The following is a 21,248-nucleotide window of genomic DNA, read 5'->3' on the forward strand; positions in this document are numbered from 1 at the left end:
AGGTATTAGAGATAAAGTTAGTGAACTGATAATAGATGTTAACTCTGAAATTATTGGTATATCAGAGCACCACTTAAATAGTTTGATAATTCAGAGGCTTCCTTTACCAGGCTACAGATTAGCTGGCTGTTTCTCAAGGAGTTCCTTGTGGGGTGGGGGAGTGGCTCTGTACGTAAAAAACAGTATTTCATTTGAGTCCATAGACGTATCACGACACTGCACTGAACAGATATTTGAAAGTTGTGCAGCATTAGTTGAATTTAGTGAAACTAAACTTCTAATTGCTGTTGTTTATAGGTCCCCTAACTCTGACTTCAGAGCATTTTTGCTTAAGCTAGAGAGGGTTCTTGATTCACTTTGTAGGAAGTACCAGAGTGTAGTTATATGTGGTAACTTCAACATTAATTTTGTACATAATTGTGCAAGAAAAAGGATGTTGGTAGATCTCCTAAATTCATATGGTCTAATGTAAACTGTGTTTTTTCCAACTAGGGTGCAGGGGAACAGTAGCACAGTCATAGACAATATTTTTATTCATTCTTCATTACTAGATGGGCATTCTGTTAGTAAAAGGGTGAATGGCCTTTCAGACCATGGTGCACAAATTTTAACACTAAAAGGTTTTTGTACTCAAATCAATGTCGTATTTAATTACAAACTACGTAGGAAACTAAATCCAACAGCGATAGGGAGTTTTTCAAAACTTGTCAAGGAACAAGAGTGGCAAGATGTTTATTGTGCCGATAATATAGATGATAAATTTAATGCTTTCCATAACGCATTTCTCATGATCTTTGAGAGTTGCTTTCCATTACAACATTCTAAACGGGGTACTAGCAGTAATGGACAGCCCGGTTCGCTGACTAGTGGGATAAGAATATCATGTAGAATAAAGCGGGATTTATATCAATATGTTAGAGGTAGTCACAATCAAGCTACAGTAGCCCATTACAAACAGTATCGTAAGGTGCTTAAAAATGTTATTAGCAAGGCAAAAAGTATGTGGTGTGCAAATAGAATAGCTAATTCACAGGATTAAATTAAAGCCATATGGTCAGTTGTGACGGAAGTGTCAGGTCAGCAGCACAAGGTTGACGATATAAAGTCAGTTCGCAGTAATAATATTTCTGTTACTGATAAATCAGATATACGTACAGTATTTAACAACCATTTTCGTAGCATTGCTGGCGAATTAAATAAAAATTTAGTTTCTACAAGAAATCATATAAAATTCTTAGCAAATTCCTTTCCGATATTGACGTCTGAAATACTCCTCTGTGATACAGACAAGAGGGAGATTGAGTCAATAATTAAATCACTGAAGACTAAGGACTCTCATGGTTATGATGGAGTGTCTAGCAGAATATTAAAGTACTGTGCTGCACATATTAGCCCTGTATTTAGCCATATTTGTAATTTTTCCTTTAGGAATGGTCAGTTTCCTGAGCAATTAAAGTACTCAGTACTGGCTTTATAAAAAGGGAGAAAGGGATAATGTAGATAATTTTAGACCTATTTCTATGCCATCAGTGTTCGCAAAAGTTATCGAAAAGGCTGTGTATGTAAGGTTAATTGATCATTTTATATCACATGATTTGCTATCAAAAGTACAGTTCGGCTTTAGAAGTCGTTTGACAACTGAAAATGCTATATTCTCTTTTCTCTGTGAGGTACTGGATGGGCTAAACAATAAGTTTCGAACGCTTGGCGTATTTTTTGATTTAACACAGGCATTTGACTGTGTTGATCTCACAATATTGCTCCAGAAGTTGTACCATTACGGAATAAGGGGAGCAGCTCACAATTGGTTCACCTCTTACTTTAGCAACAGGCAGCAAAAGGTCCTTGTTCACAATGTTGATAACGGCTGTGATGTGGGATCTGAGTGGGGTACTGTCAAGTTGGGGGTGCCCCAGGGATCAGTGTTGGGGCGGCCGCTCCTGTTCCTGATTTATATAAATGATATGCCCTCTAGTATTATGGGTAACTCTAAAATATTTCTGTTTGCTGGTGACACTAGCTTGGTAGTAAAGGATGTTGTGTGCAACATTGACTTGGTTTCAAGTAGTGCAGTACATGACCTCAGTTCATGGCTTGTAGAAAATAAACTAACGTTAAATCACAGTAAGACTCAGTTTTTACAGTTTCTAACACACAATTCAACAAAACCTGACGTTTTAATCTCACAGAACGGGCATATTATTAGTGAAACTGAACAGTTCAAATTCCTAGGTGTTCGGATAGAGAGTAAGCTGTTGTGGAAAGCCCACATTCAGGATCTTGTTCAAAGACTTAATACTGCCATTTTCACTATTCGAATGGTATCAAAAATGAGTGATACTTCGACACGTAAATTAGTCTACTTTGCTTATTTTCATTCACTTATGTCATATGGTATTATGTTTTGGGGTAACTCTTCCCATTATAGAAGGATATTTTTGGCTCAGAAATGGGTGGTTCAGGCAATAAGTGGTGTGAGTTCACAAACCTCTTGTCGACCTCTGTTCACGAGTCTGGGTATTTTGACATTGGCCTCTCAATATGTGTATTCCTTATTGTCGTTTCTTGTTACCAATATTAGTTTATTTCCAACAGTAAGCAGCTTTCACTTGGTTAACACTCGGCAGAAATCAAACCTCCATTTGGATCGGACTTCCTTAACTCTTGTGCAAAAAGGTGTGCCGTATACTGCTGCATCCATTTTCAATAATCTTAGCAGTAATCCACACTCTTTCAAATTGAAACTGAAGAGTTTCCTCATGGGTCACTCCTTCCATTCTGTCAAGGAGTTCCTTGAAAAATTAAGCAGATTCTCATTGTATTGCTCATAGCGTTTGCTTAAACTTATGGACTGATTTTCTTTCAGGTTCATGAACATTTATTTTTATCTGTTATTACTTTTATGTTGTAAGTTCATGTACTGACACATTCCATGACCTTGGAGATTTGCTCCTCAATTTGGTCCTACGGAACTTGACATGTAAATAAATAAATAAATAAATGTTGTTGTTCACAGTCATGCCCTATGGCCTTTCACAAGTGGTGGGATGGTGCACCAACCCACCCCCTCATCACTTCCACTCCTACTTGCTGTTGTCTGTCCAACACATGGTACAGCAGCCGCCATCATCAAGCAATGGAATGGACATCAGTGCTGTTATTGGTGTTTTTATGACTCATAATCTCAGTGCCTTGTGAGTTTTAATGGAACCAGTGCTTTTTTGGTACCAGCATTTTTTTTCTGTACCGTGCATGTGGCTGTGTCTGTTTTTTTATGTATGTATGTATGCACAGCAAATGAGTGCTCGGCCTATTTGCTACGCTTTATTACTGTTGTCCAGTCTATGAGTTCAGAGGTATGCACAACCTGTACCTTACATATTGCCCTATAAAGTACTGTGTTCCATAATTGTGTTTGTTCTTGCTATAACAGTAACCATTTTCACTATTGTCACTATGATGACATCATGATCACTAATTCCTAGCTCTATACTGACACTGTTGATAACTTTTCCTAATACATATTGTTACTTCATTAATCCTGTCCTACCACCTCACCCATACGAGTAACTCACTTCGTCTGGATTAAACAATGGAAAATCCAGGAAGGAATGTAACAATATATTGAATGTAACAAAGCCTTATGTACATTATTCACATCCCATAATGAATCAGATTCAGATTCCAATTCTTTATTTGATGTTGACCACATGTAGTGAAAAAGGCTTTATAATGATATCAAGATACATAAGAAGTTACTATATTAGTTAGAGTTGACATTACAAGTACAAATTATTTATGCTGCATTAGTCAATCATAGACTTAATACTCAATTTCTATGTTACAAGTATCCAAGAATTCTGTAAGACTGTAGTATGGATTGTCTATTAACCATTTGTGCAGTTTAGTTTTAAAATTATTGAAAGGTGTATTGAGTGGAGTATGTGCTAATTTGTTAAATAATTTCAAACAGTTCATTTTGTGAGAGTTGCCTGTTTTTGTCAGCCTATGTCTAGGAATGTCAATACTCTCTTTGTTTCTGGTGTCTTGAAGGTGTATGTTCTCTCTGGTGTCAAAGTTTGTTCTGTTCTTTTTAGAATATGTCAGTGGTGCATAAATATAAAGATTTATCACTGTCATTATTTTCATTTTGATGAATAAGGGACGGCAGTGTTCTCTTGGACCAATCTTTCAAATTGTTCGTAGCACCTTTTTCTGCATCAATAGTACACCACTGACATGAGTGGCTCAATACTAACAGCCCATAAGATATATGAGACTGAAAAAGTCCAAAGTAAGCTGTTCTAAGATATTACTCACTAGGTCAGTTTCCAGATGAGATAGGACACCCTTGATTACTTTTTGTAGACCTGGTTGATAGGGGGTTGCCAGTTAAGTTTGGAATCAATGTGTATTCCAAGCAGTTTTACAGATTTTGGTTCTACCTCTTTAGCCAGTCCCAACTGCAGATGCTGAGTTTTCTCTGGATTACATAGAATTTTGTTAGTCAAGAGCCAGTTTAGTGTTAAGGTGAGAGTATCCCGTGATTTCTGGTGTAGCTTTGATAAATCTTGATATATGCTGATTAAGGTTCTATCATCAGCATAACAGATAACTGACTCAGGCCCAACATAAGATGGCAAATCATTAATTGCAACAATGAAGAAGAAAGGACCAAGGACAGAGCCCTGAGGTACATGAGATGTGATACTCTTCATAGAAAAGTGTCTATTATGAATTGACACATATTGTCTCCTGTTATTTAGATAAGAGTTAATTATTTCTAACTCTGTATTATTTATACCATAATACTTTAGTCTGGCTAGTAGGGTGTCAAATGGGATACAATCAAATGCCTTACTCAGATCACAAAGTTCAAGTGAGAGTGAAACTTCCTGGCAGATTAAAACTGTGTGCCGGACCGAGATTCGAACTTGGGACCTTTGCCTTTCGCGGGGAAGTGCTCTACCATCCAAGCTACCCAAGCACGACTCACGCCTCGTCCTCACAGCTTTACTTCTGCCAGTACCTCGGCTCCTACATTCCAAACTTTACAGAAGCTCTCCTGTGAACCAGGAGTGCTAGTTCTGCAGGTTTGCAAGAGAGCTTCTGTAAAGTTTGGAAGGTGGGAGATAAGGTACTGGCAGAAGTAAAGCTGTGAGGATGGGGCGTGAATCATGCTTGGGTAGCTTGAGTCTCTTTCCGGCACACAGTATTAATCTGCCAGGAAGTTTCATATCAGTGCACACTCCGCTGCAGAGTGGAAATCTCATTCTTCAAGTGAGAGTGTTTGTTTATTTTCAGATCCAGTTAATATCTGATTAACTGTTTCAAGGACTGCAGAGGTGGTATTTTTTGCTTGTCAAAAATGCTACTGTGTATTCAGAGGAGGTCATATTTTTAAAAATAGTTGCTTAGCTGTTGGTAGAAAATTTCTTCAAATATTTTGGAAAAGATTGGTACAATAGACACTGGTCTATAGTTTTCAGGGAGGTGTTTTCCCCCTTTTTGTATATAGTACAACTTTGGGAATTTTGAGCTGATCAGGGAAAACTCCAACTTCTAGGCATTTATTCATAATAAAAGCAAGTGAAATGCTAATGAGGTGTATTATCCTTTTTACTGTATAGTTAGATAGCCAGTAGTAGTCCACACTTATCAAGTTTGAAAATTTTCTAGCAATATTTATTATATTTGTGGGTGTGACAAGGTCCCAGTGAAATTCATGCCCTTTAGGTAGCTAATCAGCAAGTATGGCAATTGCTCGTATGTCTGACTTCTTAATTTTTGATTTTAATTCATTTAATGTAGTTGTAAAGTATTTATTGAGCTCTTCTGGCCCAAGTGGAACATCTTGTGTTTGGGTAGAAGTATGTTCTTGTTTTATAATATCTCAAGCAGCCTTGCATTTATTTAGGGTTCCTTCTATGTAATTTTTATAGGCAGCTTATTTGGCAAGGTTGACTTTGTAATGGTTTTTACATTTCAGGTAGTCTTTACAATACATATCATTTTGTTTTGTCCCACATTTGCCATAGGTTTTGTATATTTCGTACAGTGAAAGCATCTTTTCCCAGATACTAGCAAAGTAATCAGTCTACCATTTAAGCTTTTTACCTTTTTTATTTGGTTTAGTACTGTTTCTATTCATTGGTGAGCAAGAGTACCATAAGCCAGTATAAGTCTTAAGGAAATTATTAAATAGAGTTTCAGCAGTTGATTGATCTGTGTCATATTCATAAACAAAGTCTCAGTTTACCTTTTTGAGGGAGTTTGTGAATAACTTAACATTTTCCTCTTTCTGACCTCTAACCCGTGACGTGCTTGGCTTCTTATTTGCAACCTTATATTTCTTATCTGACTGTGTGCACTGGTATGTTAGGAGAAGAGGACCACGGTCTGCAAAACATTCATCTGCAATGCTTGCACTAGTCTCTTGAAAAATTAACTATAGTATTGTCCAAACAGGTATTTCCATGGGTCAGTCTATTGTTAGTATAATACAGATTTAGTGTTCTTACATTTAATAATGTTTGTGTGTTGAGTTTCTCTGTGTTTAGCATGTCAATGTTGAAATCACCACATATTGCTACATTTGTTTTGAGTTTTAATATTTTTCACATCATCTGTTCAAATTTCTCCCTTTTGGAGATCTATACAAACTGACAATTACAATTTTTGGTCTATCAGTCTTATACAAGTAAATTTGTTATTTAATCCTGAGGAGTATGAACTTATATCTATTTTAGAGAATTGAATACATTGTCTGATAAATATTACAGCCCCTCCATTTTTTCTCTCGTCTCTGCACATTATAGCTGCCAGAATGTAGTAGTTAAGTATGAACAAATCTACTCGATATTCTGTAAGTCAATGTTCTGAGACACACAGTACATCACTTTTTTTATTTTACAAAAATGTTACAACTCTAACAGCTTGTTCCTAATGCTACAAATGTTGACTTGCAGGATGGTAAGTGGGCCTACTTTACAACTATTCTCTTTCCTCTCTGAGCCATTCCCTGTAAAGGAGCACTCAGAGCAATTATAGGCTTAATAATGGTGTTTCTTTGTGAAATATTTCTTCTGTAGCCTGGTTTGTATTCCTTTTGTAGCCACTAACATCTAATAATTTTATGTTTGTAAATCTAACACAAAAATTCTCAGTTTATTTGACACATGATCAATCAGCCAGGTCATACCGGAATGGTAGAGTGGCTACAATAACATTGGTGAAGTGCAAGTATTGTATTACTATGATCAGCTTCTTGAGGAATCTGTTGACATTGTTTTTGTTTATGTCGTTTGCACCTCTGATTAGCACTACACAGTCCTTTTTTGTGAGTTTGGAGCATTAATTGTTTATAACAGCAGTAACTGTGTCAAAATTTGCCCCTAGTTTTACTTCACTGTAAATACTTATACTGTTCCCGGCTTGCTCTGACCTTAGATTTGAGATGTTTCGGTGTGGCTGTCCCCAAATAATTTCACCTCGTGTTTCTGCAGACACTGCTGCACTTTCACGTCAGACATCTTGTATTCTTTAGCAATGTTATATATTGTTTGACTGGATTTACCATTTTACTGGTGGATCTGTATACTTTTATAGCTTTATCTGATAGATGTATGAGAATTTACATACTTAAACAAATACCAATAAAGTTACTTATTCAACTCATCACTTTTATTGCATAGTTACTACATACCTGAGAGTACGAGAAGCATTGCTAATAACATCTAAATCTGAAGAGAACAGGTCCATGACCTTGCACAAAGCATTAATGGCACCTGTTGAAACAAACTGGGGAAACATCGTTTCTTCTCCGGCTACATTGCGAAGAGCACCTGTTAGCTGGAACAGGGCATGGCTTGTCTGTTCTGGTAGTCGAGAGCTATCAGATTTCTGCAATTTGAAAGCAACACAGTTTATAAACAGGTCATATTTAACTGTGCAAGTTCACGATTTTTGAACAATGTAGAAGAAATTCTAAGTGTGTTTTTTGAAACTGAAGTATTGTGGAATCCACTCATTAATTAATTTACAGAGGAATTCCAAAATGGCTCTGTTAATACTGACACCAAAATTATGAAATGGAACACACAACATCAGAGATGTTTTTCTAATGAAAGATACTTGAAGACCTCTGAACTTCATGCTACATATTACGGATTAGAATTAATGGGATTTTTTAAATCCAGACAGGTTAAATTAAACTGCAAAGTAGATAAATAGGATTCTGTTGTAGGCACATCTATAGCATGTAACCACCTTACTCATTTAATACAAATTAACAACACATCAACAGTTTATACGACTGCCAGGAAAGCAAACATTTAACACACTGTATCCTACTGTATAGGACTAAAGATCTACTTGAAATAGTACCCACTAGAATAGTAAAAACACATATTAGTTCAACAAATCAGGTTATAACAAATTATGACCACATCACCTCAGCAGATACCATAAATGGTCACCACTCAGATCATTTAGGTCAGACACTAGTGCTAAAATGTAATACAAAATTCAAATAAAAAAAATTTTCAAGCACAAGAGAATATTATCTTCTAGCGACACTATGCCAAAAAATAGTTTTTGTCAGGGATCTTGGGAATCAGTTATTATTGCTACTGATGGGGTGAACAGTAAAAGGAATATGCTCTTAAAAGTTCTGACTGGGTGCACACATAGTACCATTTACAGGCACACACACACACACACACACACACACACACACACACACACACACTCTAGCAAACCTGGCAGTGCTTCACAATTGCTAAATGTGTATGGGAATTGCATATACACCCTAAATTCCTTGCTTCCCTCTCTTTGCTCAGCTCCTCACTGCCCTACCCCACCCTCTCCTCTCTTTCTGTCCATCTCCTCCTCCTCCCTCCCATGTCCATTTCCATCTGAACGTTCACAGAGTATAGCAATAACAATATTATGAGAAGGAAACTTGCTACTCACCACATAACGGAGATGCTGAGTCACAGATAGGCACAACAAAAAGTCTCTTACAATTAAAGCTTTCAGCCATTAATGCCTTCATTAACAATACACACACACACACACGCACACACACACACACACACACACACACACACGACTGCAGTGTCAGGCAACTGAAGCCATATTGTGAGCAGCAGCACCAGCGCATGATGGGAGGGGTGACTGGGTGGAGGTAAGGATGAGGTTGGGGTGGGGATAGTATGGTGGGGGTGGAGGACAGTGAAGTGCTGCAAGCAAGACTGAGGGTAGGGGAAAGGTGAGGAGGGGCGAAAGGAGAAAAATAAAAAGATTGCATGTGGTGGTGGAATGACAGCTGTGAAGTTCTGGAATGGGAACAGGGAAGGGACTGGATGAGTGAGGACAATGACTAACAAAGGTTGTGGCCAAGAGGGTTATGGGAACATAGAACGTATTGCAGGGAAAGTTCCCACCTGTGCAATTCAGAAAAACTGGTGTTGGTGGGAAAGTTCCATATGGCACAGGCTATAAAGCAGTCATTGAAATGAAGGATGTCATGTTTGGCAGTGTGTTCAATGACAGGGGGGTCCACTTGTTTCTTGACCACAGTTTCTTGGTGGCCATTCATGCAGACAGACAGCTTGTTGGCTGTCATGCCTACATATCTATTGCAGGGGTATCAGCCATGAGGTAAGGGATTGGGAGCATAGGTTGTGTAAGAATCTACAGGTATATTGTGTAGGTTCAGTGGACGGCAGAATACCACTGTGGGAGGTGTGGGAAGGATAGTGGGCAGCACATTTCTTGTTTGAGGGCATGATGAGAGGTAATTGAAACCCTGGCGTAGAATGTAATTCAGTTGCTCCAGTCCTGGGTCATATTGAGTTATGAGGGGAATGCTTCTCTGTGGCCGGACAGTGGGACTTTGGGAGGTGCTGGGAGACCACACAAATTGCCACCCACAAACTGGGGTGAAGACACAAGTGAACCACCCTGTTGCTGAACATACTGCCAAACATGATATCCTTCATGTCAATGACTGCTTCGTAGCCTGTGCTATATAGATCCTTCCCACCAACACCAGTTTTTCTGAATTGTGCAGGTGGGAACTTTCCCTGCAACACATCCTACATTCTCGTAATTTTCCTGGCTTCAACCTTCAGTAGTCTCTGTCCTCTCTCATGTAGCCCCTTTCCTGTTCCCATTCCAGTATTACATGGCTGTCATTCCACCACCACACCCAATCTTTTTATTTACCTCCTTTTCCACTACTCCCTCCCACCCCCTCTCCACACCTATTCCCTGCCTTCCGTCTAACTTGCAGCACTTCACTGTCTGCCACATCCACCATACTATCTCCCCCCCCTCCCCACCCCAGCCTCCTCCTTATGCCCACCAAGTCACCACTCCCTTCATGCACTGGTGCTGCTGCTCGCAGTGTGGTTTCAGTTGCCTAATACTGCAGTCATGTGTGAGTTGCATTTACGTAAGTGTGTCTATTGTTGATGAAGACCTTAATGGCTCAAAGCTTTAATTGTGAGAGTCTTTTTGTTGTGCCTATCTGTGACTCAGCATCTCCGCTTTATGTTGAGTAGCTACTTTCCTTCTCATAATATTGTTTTTGCTAAACTCTATGAACATTCAGACGGAAATGGACATGAGGGAGGAGGAGGAGAAAATTGACAGAGAGAAAAGGGGGTGGGGGAGAGGGTGGGCCATGAGGATCTGGGCAAAGAGAGGGGAGCCTCTTCATCTCTGAATAACTACTACAACCTACATCCTTCTGAATCTGCTTATTGAATTCATATATTGGCCTCTCTACAATTTTCACACCCCACACTATCCTCCAATAAAATTGGTGATTCCTTGATGTCACAGAATGTGTCTTACCAACTGATCCCTCCTTTTGGTCAAGTTGTGTCACCAATTTCTTGTGTCCCCAATTCTATTCAGTACCGCCTCATTAGTTACGGGATCAACCCACCCAATCTTCAGTGTTCCTCTGCAGCACCACATTTTGAAAGCTTCTATTCTCTCTTGTCTGAATTGTTTATCGTCCATGCTTCACTTCCATACATAGCTGCACTCCAGACAAATACCTTCAGAAAAGATTTCCTAACATTTAAATCTACAGTCAATGCTAACAAATTTCTCTTCTTCAGCACTGCTTTTTTTTAAATTGGCAGTCTACATTTTATATTCTCTCTACTTCAGCCATCATCAGTCATTTTGCTGCCCACATAACAAATCTCATTTACTATTTTAAGTGTCTCATTTCCTAACCTAATTTCTTTGACATCACCTGATTTAATTTGACTACATTCCATTATCCTTGTTTTGCTTTTGTTGATGTTCATCTTATATCCTCCTTTCCAGACACTGTCCATTCTGTTCCACTGCTCTTCCAAGTCCTTTGCTGTCTCTGGTAGAATTACAGTGTCATTGGCAAACCTTAAAAGTTTTTATTTTTTCTCCTTGAACTACAATTTTTTTATGACAAGCCCAGCAAACAAAGAAAAAGGATACGAGATACGTATCTAGGAACATGGAATGTGTGGAGCCTACACCAAGCTGGGGCCCTATGTCAGCTCCTATCACAAGTAAACAACTATCGTATAAAACAATTGGCTCTCCAGGAAATTAGGTGGAAGGGAAGTGACATAACGGACTCGTGAAATTTCACCATCTTCTATAGTGGTGGGAGGATGAATCGCTTTGGAACAGGTTTTGTGGTCACTAAAGAACTGAAACATACTGTGATGCACTAAGAACCACTCAATGAACATATGTTCATGTTAAGATTAAGGGGAAAATTTTTCAATATAAAAATTATAAATGTACATGCATCCTCAGAGGAGGCAGATGAACAGCAGAAGGACGAGTTTTATTGTGAGGTAGAGCAGTTGTATGATCAGGCTCCCAAACATGATGTTAAGATCTTAAAAGGAGACTTGAATGCGAAAATAGGAAAAGAAGAGGACTATCAGCCAACTATAGGAAGACATAGCCTCCATGAAATATCAAATGACAATGGAATAAGGGTTGTAGATTTTGGTTTAAGTAGAAACATGAATGTCAGCAGTACATGTTTTCCACACGAAAAGATACACAAGGAAACATGAATGGCACCAGATAGAGAAACTAGAAATCAGATAGACCACATATTGACTGATCAAAGGCACAGATCAGACATAATGGATGTTAGGAGCCAATGTGGAGCTGACTGCAATTCAGACCATCATCTAGTGAGAATTAAGCACAGGCAAAGGATCTCACTATTGGGTAGACAAAAATGCCACAAACAAAAGAGTTTTTGACATTAAGAAACTGAAGTTAGAAGAAATATGGAGAGCTTATCAGACAAAAATAGAAGAGGGGGATTAAGAACAATACCGGCACATCAAATGAACATATAGAAATAATGTGGAAATGATGTAAGGCTGAATTTCCTTGAGGTAGCTGGAGAGGTTTTGGGTCACATATGGGCTTTAAGGAAAGCAGATTGGTTTGATGAAGAATGTATTAGAAGAACTGAGGAGTGTGACATAGCACAAATGAAATTATTTCAGAGAAGAACTAGAGCAAGTCTGAAGAGGGTTTGAAGACGGAAGAAAAGAGCACTAGAAAAGAAAGAATGGGAATAAACTGAACAACTAGCAGAAGAGAAGCATGTATGTGACATGTACCAAAAGATTAAAGAAGGAAAGGCTGGGTTTCAAGCCAGAACAGATATATGTATGAGTAAGGAAGGGGATTTGATAGGGGAGAGTAATAAAATACTTGACAGATGGGCAGAATGCTTCCAAGAGTTATTGAACTGAGAAGTACAAGGATTAGAACAAGAAGAACTGTTGGAAATAAGTTATTATAGACCAGAGGTCTTAACATTGGAATCCACACTGGAGGAAGTGATACAAACCATTAAGCCCTTAAAAAGCAATAAGGACCTGAAGAAGATCAGATCCAGGTGGAACTTCTCAAATATCATGGGGAAGCACTGTGAAAAGCAATACATAAAGTAATACTGGGCAAATGGCAGGAAAGAGCATGCTAATGGAGTGAAAAACAGCTATTATGTGCCCCATACATAAAGAAGGAGATGAATTAAATGGCGAGAACAATGAAGGAATCTCCCAAATACTACATATAAAGTGTTCTCCAAGATCCTAACTAGGAGGCTTACTTCCTATGTAGAATAGAGAACTGAACACTATCAGAGTGGCCTTAGAAGAAATAGGTCAATAACTGACCAAATATTCAAATTATGGATACTACTTAAAAATGTTATGAACATCAAATGAATATACAACATATTTATATAAATTTTAAACAAGTATATGATAGTATCTCAAGAGTGGCATTGCGGAATGTAATGGAAGAGTCTGGAATACCTAAGAAGCTTGTTAAACTTACTATGATGACCTTCAGTGAAACCAACTGTACAGTAAAAATACAGGGTGAAATCTCCAGAGAAGAGGAAGGAAAGAAGGGATTGAGAAAGGGTGACTGTATCTCCTCATTGCTATTCAACCTCTGCCTAGAAAAAGTCATAAGTCAGATAGATTTAAAAAGAGGAGGATCTATTTTTAATCATTCACTGCAGTATCTAGCCTTTGCAGACAATGTGGCATTACTCGTACGAAACACTGCTGTGCTGGTAAATGCCTATCAACAACTGGAGAGATGTACAAGGGAACATGGCCTGGTAGTCAATGTCAAAAAGACCAAATATATGACACTGACCAACCAGCAAAGCCTTCCAGATCTCAGGATAGCTGAAGCTGACAAGGAGTTTGACAGGGTGAAAGACTTCAAGTACCTCAGATCAATTATCACAGAGACAAAAGACATCAGCAGTGAGGTGAAAGCTAGAATAGCAGCATGCAACATATGCTACTTTGCCACACTACCCATGCTTAGGTGCTTGCTTGTATCATGTAAATCTAAAATCCTCATTTACAAAACAATTATAAGACCAGTTGTTATGCCTAGTGCTGAGATGTGGAACATGACTGCAAACAAGAAAAGGGTCCTTAGCAGTTGGAAGAGAAAGGTTCTGCATAAAATAAATGGCCCAATATACAATCAAGAAGGTTGGTGCATCAGTGCAAATGCAGAACTGAAACAACTTTTTGACGAACCTGATATTCTCAATACCATTAAAATAATAAGACTGCTGTGAGCAGGATACATGGTCAGAATGGAAGAAGACAGAACATGTAAGAAGATTTTTGATGGCAAAGCTGGAGGCAGACGATGGGAAGGGACGTCCCAGAAAGAGGTGGATGGATGGATTTTATGAAGACATGAAAAAGTTGGGTGTCAGAGGATGTTGATGGAAAGTCATGGACCAGACAGAATGGCAGGATAATGTGATCCAGGCCAACACCCTTAAAGGGCTGTAGACCCATGGAGTAAACAAGTGGTAAGTAAGAACTATAATTCCTACTCCAAATCTTTCTTTGGTTTGCTTTACTGATTGTTCAGTGTATAGATTGAATAACATCGAGGATAGGCTACAACCCTTTCTCCCTCCCTTCTCAACCACTGTTTCCATTCATGCCCCTTGATTCTTATAACTGTCATCTGGTTTCTGAACAAATTGTAAGCAGCCTTTCACTCCCTGTGTTTTACTCATGCTACCTTCAGAATTTCAAAGAGAGTATTCCAGTCAACACTACCAAATGATTTCTCTAAGTCTACAAATGCTATAAACTTAGGTTTGTCTTTCCTTAACCTATCTTCTATGATAAGTCGTAGAATAAGTATTGCCTCACGTGTTCCTACATTTCTCTGGAATCGAAACTGATCTTCCCCATGGTTGGCTTCAACAGTTTCTCCATTCTTCTGTGAGAAATTTATGTTAGTATTTTTGAGCCATGACTTATTAAACTCATAGTTTGGTAATTTTCATGCCAGTCAGCAACTGCTGTCTTTGGAACTGGAATTACTACATTTTTTTTGAAGTCTGAGGGTATTTTGCCTGTTTCATACATTTTGCACACCAGATGGAAGAGTTCTGTCATGACTGGCTATCAGTGGTTCTAACAGAATATTGTCTACCACCATGGCATTGTTCCAATTTAGATCTTTCAGAGCTCTGTCAAATTCTTCTTGCAGTAGAATATCTCTCATCTTCATCTACATCTACTTCCCTTTCTATAATATTGTCTTCAAGTTCATCTGCCTTGTATAGACCCTCTATAGACTCCTTCAACCTTTCAGCTTTCCCTTCTTTGCTTAGGACCGGTTTTCCAACTGAGCTCTTGATATTCATACATATGCTTCCCTTTCCCCCAAAGGCCTGTATACAGTGTCTATCTTTCCCCCAGTGAAATATGCTTCTAGATCCTTACTTTTCTCCTCTAGCCATTCCTGTTTAGCCAATTTGCACTTCCCGTCAATATCATTTTTTACACGTTTGTATTCTCTTTCACCTGCTTCATTTTTAAAATTCTTCTTTCATCAATTAATTTCAATATCTCTTGAGTTATCCAAGAATTTCTACTAGGCCTTGTCTTTTTACCTATTTGACCCTCTACTGCCTTCCCTATTTCATCTTTTAAAGCTACCCATTCATCTTCTATTGTATACCTTTGCCCTGTTCTAGTCAACTGTTGCCTTATGCTCCCTCTGAAACTCTCAACAACCTGTGGTTCTTTCAACTTATCCAGATCCAATGTCCTTAACATTCCTCCTCTTTCCAATTTCTTCAGTTTAAATCTACAGTTCATAACTGGTAAATTGTGATCAGGTTCCATATCTGATCCTGGAAATTTCTTACAATTTAAAATTTGATTCTGAAATCTTGCTCATACCATATACAATCAATATGAAACCTTAGAGTGTCTTTAGGCCTCTTCAGAGTGTCTCTAGGTCTCTTCCATGTATACAACCTTCTTTTATGATTCTTAAACCATGTGTTAGCGATGATTAACTTATGCTCTGTGCAAACTTCTACCAGGTGACTCCCTCTTTCATTCTTTTCCCCCACTCCATATATGATCCACCAAAACAATGAAAAAAGTCCAATAAACGTGGGTGTGAGCTAAGAGCATTTGTTCATCTTCAATATACTGCAAAACACTTATCTTCTATTGCAAGCACTTTGCTTTCCATATTTTGGGAGGAGGTAGTATGGACCAAAACAAGGAAAAAATGTTGAGTAAACATAGGCTCCAAAATGCATACCTTAAGAGCTATGAGCACTTGTTCATCTACACTATGTGAAACATGTAACTTCTATTGAACAAGTGCTCACAGCTTTCAGAGTATGCATTTTAGTGCCTGTGTTTACTGGATGTTTTTTTTGGTTTGGTCTATACCACCTCCTCCTAATGTATAGAAAGCAAAGAGCTTGCAATAAAAGAGATTTTTTCACAGTATTAAAGAAGAACAAATGTTCATAGCTCTTAAGGTATGCATTTTAGAGCCTATGTTGACTGGACATTTTTTCCTTGTTTTGGTGGCTACTACCACCTCTCAGAATATTCAATACTTTTTAAGCACCCTATACATATATGTATAAGTGCCTGGTCCATACTACGGGCAATATACACCAATTTAATATAAAGAACTCAGTACACTGGCTTGACACAAGACACGTACATCCAGTTGACATGATGTTGAGTAGACAACAGAGATCCACCATAGTTACAAACATCTGAGCATACGGTTTTTTAACCAGTTCCCACAAAGTGACCATACAATGCACATGAATAAACTAAAAAATAAAAGTGGAAAATGGATTAAAAGTTAAGTATACTACACAGTGAAGCAATTTCAATGCAGTATAATAGAAGATATACTTTTATGATGATAAGCTACTGAAAATAATAACATACAGTATTACACAATATGCAATGTTAAACAAATTAATATGTAAAATCTAGTCTGCCAACATAATGCATTACTACATCTGTACTACTTAATTATTGTAAATAGAGTAATGTAATGTGTTAAGTCTAATGTTTCAATATAAAACACTTCTGTAATTACAGTTGCACACAAACACTGATTGCATGGAAAGTGCTCAAAGGTGAATAAATCTAATCTATTCCATTCCATCATGCAATAACATGAAATAGTACCTACCACTCAATTTACTATTTCCTGTTTTCTTTTTTCAGTATAAGTTTCAGTCATTGGTTGCAAATAAATTTTATTACACTATGTACTTCAGAATTATTTTAATTGGAGATCATTCCCACAAAACACTGCAGGATTCATTTTAATTTATGCTATTTTATATTACTTTTGGATGACCTGACAGGTCACTTGTTGATACAATGGCAATGGTTACGAGTGAACAAAGAAGATTGAAACGTTATTTTTTTTTTTTTTTTTTTTTAAAAAAATATCACCTGCTTTAAGGAGTAATTTTGAGAGAGATTTTCTTTATGATGGACTATGGACCATGTACTACATTATGTTTAAATGAATGCAACAAGCATGCAACAGGCAGTGGTGTCTGGAAAGGACATTCTATAAGGATAAGCAGTACGTAGATGTGCAGAAAAAAAAGAGTTAAAATAGAGGAGAAAGATGATAGAAAAATACAATAATAACAAATAGAGAAACTTAAAATAAGAAGCACCTGTGAGCAAAATTTGTAGTGTCAGTAGAGCAGGGAAAATGAATATGAGGAATCAGCTGTTGACATATTTCTATACTGAAATTTATCAGAATTAATACACATAAAAATCATCATGTTATATACAAGTAATAAATTACTCACTGCAGAATTAATCATCTTTATATGCAGCACCATTAGCTCCAATGCACCAAGGTTCAGAACTCTTGACAGAAGTGTTGGATTCATTGTTAAAAACTTTAAGGCACCATATCCATAAATACAGGCTTCAGCATCCTCAAGTGGACTGGCTGAACCCAGTGCATTGACAAATAACTCTGTGAAGATTGTACTTTGATGTAATTTTTTTAAAAATACGGCTAGAATTCTTATTAAAAGAAATAATTATAAGAGAGCAACAGCACTGCACAGGCTGTAGCAAGTTAAGCAAAAGATAAACCTTTACATTTTATTTGTTTATTTTTTTGATGTTCCATGGATTCATACAACAATAAGTTCACCACTGATGTGGAATGTGTCCACATTATAAATACAGATATATTAATCTACAGTTTTATGAAAAGGGTAAGTTGCTACTCACCACATAGATAAGGCACTGAGTTACAGACACGAAAAATTAAAAAGGGCACTAAAATATTTAAGCTCTGGAGAAAGCCCTTTTTCTGAAGTAAAATAAATGTAAATGTCACGTGATTACGGCCTCCCATTGGGTAGACCGTTCGTCGGGTGCAAGTCTTTCGATTTGATGCTACTTCAGCGACTTGCGTGTCGATTTCTGAAGTAGAAAAGCACACACTCAGACAGCCACAATTCACACAAACAGCTCCAGTCTCCGGGCACTGGGACTTGACTCTTGAGAATGTGAATGTGTGTGTTTATTTACATTATGGAAAAAGGATTTTGTCTGAAATCTTAAATATTTTAGCACTTTCCTCAGTGACTCAACACCTTGCCTATGTGGTGAGTAGCAATTTGTCCTTTCCATATTGTTATTATTCCATCCTACAGTTTACAACAATTAAATTACAATTTACTACTCAACAGCTACTACAAATAAAGAAATAAATGGTTATTATCTTCACTCTTCAATAGAAACATGTTTAATGACATAGTTTTTGTCATACTACTGAACAATCAGTTCAGAGATTCAACAAATAATAAAAATACCTACAAACATTACACAGAACCTGAATAAAAATAACATGATTTACATGAATTACTAATATTAACAATTGACAAATTATTATCTTCACTCTTCAATGGTAATATATTCGAAAGTGTTTGGCATGCACGGCCACTGTCACATTATAGGGTGATCTGTTCAGCAACATATATATGATAAAAATACATATTCACACTATGCAATGATTGAATGAAATGCTTAATCTACATGAAATATGTGTATTAACATTTAACAATGAAAATACTGAATTATTGACAATATAAAGTCTCTCCAGACCCGGTGTTCTGGGTGACTTTTCTGGGCTGTACCCTTTTTCCTAAATCTCTCCAGTCCTTTTCCTTCACCCCTCTTCCTTACCCATCAACTCTTCTGCCAGAAGAAGGAGCCACTGGCTCCAAAAACTTGTGAAAGTTAAACCTTTTTGTGTGTGTGTGTTCTCCTGCTGCCACTTGTATTAACATTTGACAATATACAATGAGTGAGTCAAGAGAAACTGGTATGGTTTAGAGATTGATTATTCCTTAAACTTTTAAATTCAGTGAGAAGACAGTTGAAAATTTTTACACCACAATACTTAGCACCTCTCTGCACTAGGAACAGATTTTTTAAACTGATACTATAGTTTTTCTCACATACAGTGTCATGGATGTGAATTGTTGATTTGTTTACAAAGAGAATGAGATTCTTTGTAATAAAGCACACTGTTGTTGTCGTTGAGTCTTCAGTCCAGAAACTGGTTTGATGTAGCTTTCCATACTACTCTATCCTGTGCAAGCTTCTTCATCTCCGAGTAACTACTGCAACCTACATCCTTCTGAATCTGCTTAGTGTATTCACCTCTTGGTCTCCCTCTACAATTTTTACCCTCCATGTTTCCCTCCAATAATAAATTGGTGATTCCTTGATGCCTCTGGGCATGTCCTATCAATCGATCCCTTCTTTTAATCAGGTTGTGCCACAAATTCCTCTTCTCCCCGATTCTATTCACAACCTCCTCATTAGTTATGTGATATACCCATCTAATCTTCAGCATTCTTCTGTAGCACCACATTTCGAAAGCTTCTATTCTCTTCTTGTCTAAACTATTTGTCATTCATGTTTCACTTCCATACTAGGCTACACTCCAAACAAATACTTTCAGAAAAGAGTTACTGACACTTAAATCTATACACAATGTTCGCAAATTTATCTTCTTCAGAAACACTTTCCTTGCCATAGCCAGTCTACATTTTATATCCTCTCTACTTTGACCATCATCAGTTATTTTGCTATCCAAATAGCAAATCTCATCTACTACTTTAAGTGTCTCATTTCCTAATCTAATTTTCTCCGCATCACCTGATTTAATTCCACTACATGCCATTATCCTCTGTTTGCTTCTGTTGATGTTCATCCTTTCAAGACACTGTCCATTCTGTTCAACTGCTCTTCCAGGTCCTTGGCTGTCTCTGACAGAATTACAATGTCATTGGCAAACCTCAAGGCTTTTATTTCTTGTCCCTGGATTTTAATTCCTACTCCAAATTTTTCTTTTGTTTCCTTCACTGCTTGCTCAATATACAGATTGAACAACATCAGGGATAGGCTACAACCCTGTCTTACTCCCTTCTCAACCACTGCTTGCCTTTCATGCCCCTCGACTCATAACTGCCATCTGGTTTTTGTACAAATTGTAAACAGCCTTTCGCTCCATGTGTTTTACCCCTGCCACCTTCAGAATTTTAAAGAGAGTATTCCAGTCAACATTGTCAAAAGCTGTCTCTAAGTCTAAAAATGCTAGAAATGTAGGTTTGTCTTTCCTTAATCTATCTTCTAAGATAAGTCGTAGGGTCAGTATTGCCTCACATGTTCCAACATTTCTACGGAATCCAAACTGATCTTCCCCGAGGTCAGCTTCTACTAGTTTTTCCATTCGTCTGTAAAGAATTTTGCGTTAGTATTTTGCAGCCGTGACTATATATAGTGAATACAGAATATTTATGATGTTACATGTGTCAGTACATCAAACCTCAATCAGATACAGATGAGTGGTGGAAGTTCATTTTTCTTGAATAGCTTCACATGATTTAGCTGCACACCCATATTTTATGTGTTTTTAACTAGAGGTGTTTCACTTACCAAGGATATTGTCTTCCAAGAATAGCTCGTCATTCTTGTCACTGCGTGAAACTTTAAAGATTAGTTTACATACTCCTGATAAGTTGGCACCTGTTACTCGCAACTGTAACAGAGGTGTTAAGACACTGAATATGGCACTGGGAAAAACTTGTTTAGAAAAGTTCAATATGTATTTTATTGCTTACAGCAAGTATAACTCTCGCAATCTGCAGTAGCAGCATCTCATTGGGTCTTTCAATATACCTGTACAAGGCTTTCAAAATCTGAGACTTCAGTTTTCCACTAAGACCACTGGATCCTGTGTTCTTTCCTTTTTCCAAAGTATTGTACAACTTTGACATAACACTTATTACTTCAGCATCATTGTCATCTGGAATAAAC

General features: G+C 37.6%; 1 protein-coding gene across 1 annotated transcript in view; it reads right to left on the reverse strand.

Moving 5' to 3' along the window:
* LOC124544901 (armadillo repeat-containing protein 2) overlaps positions 1 to 21,248 on the reverse strand; it is a 171,999-nt gene that overhangs the window by 109,315 nt on the left and 41,436 nt on the right. Inside the window, exons 6-9 of the mRNA XM_047123633.1 lie at positions 21,053 to 21,237; positions 20,868 to 20,970; positions 17,711 to 17,883; positions 7,706 to 7,902 (exon numbers count right to left, since the gene is read on the reverse strand). Of these exons, the coding sequence (XP_046979589.1) occupies positions 7,706 to 7,902; positions 17,711 to 17,883; positions 20,868 to 20,970; positions 21,053 to 21,237 (658 nt within the window). The remainder of the gene's footprint in view (positions 1 to 7,705; positions 7,903 to 17,710; positions 17,884 to 20,867; positions 20,971 to 21,052; positions 21,238 to 21,248) is intronic.

Source organism: Schistocerca americana, chromosome 8 (assembly GCF_021461395.2).
Source record: "Schistocerca americana isolate TAMUIC-IGC-003095 chromosome 8, iqSchAmer2.1, whole genome shotgun sequence".
Classification (NCBI taxonomy): domain Eukaryota; kingdom Metazoa; phylum Arthropoda; class Insecta; order Orthoptera; family Acrididae; genus Schistocerca; species Schistocerca americana.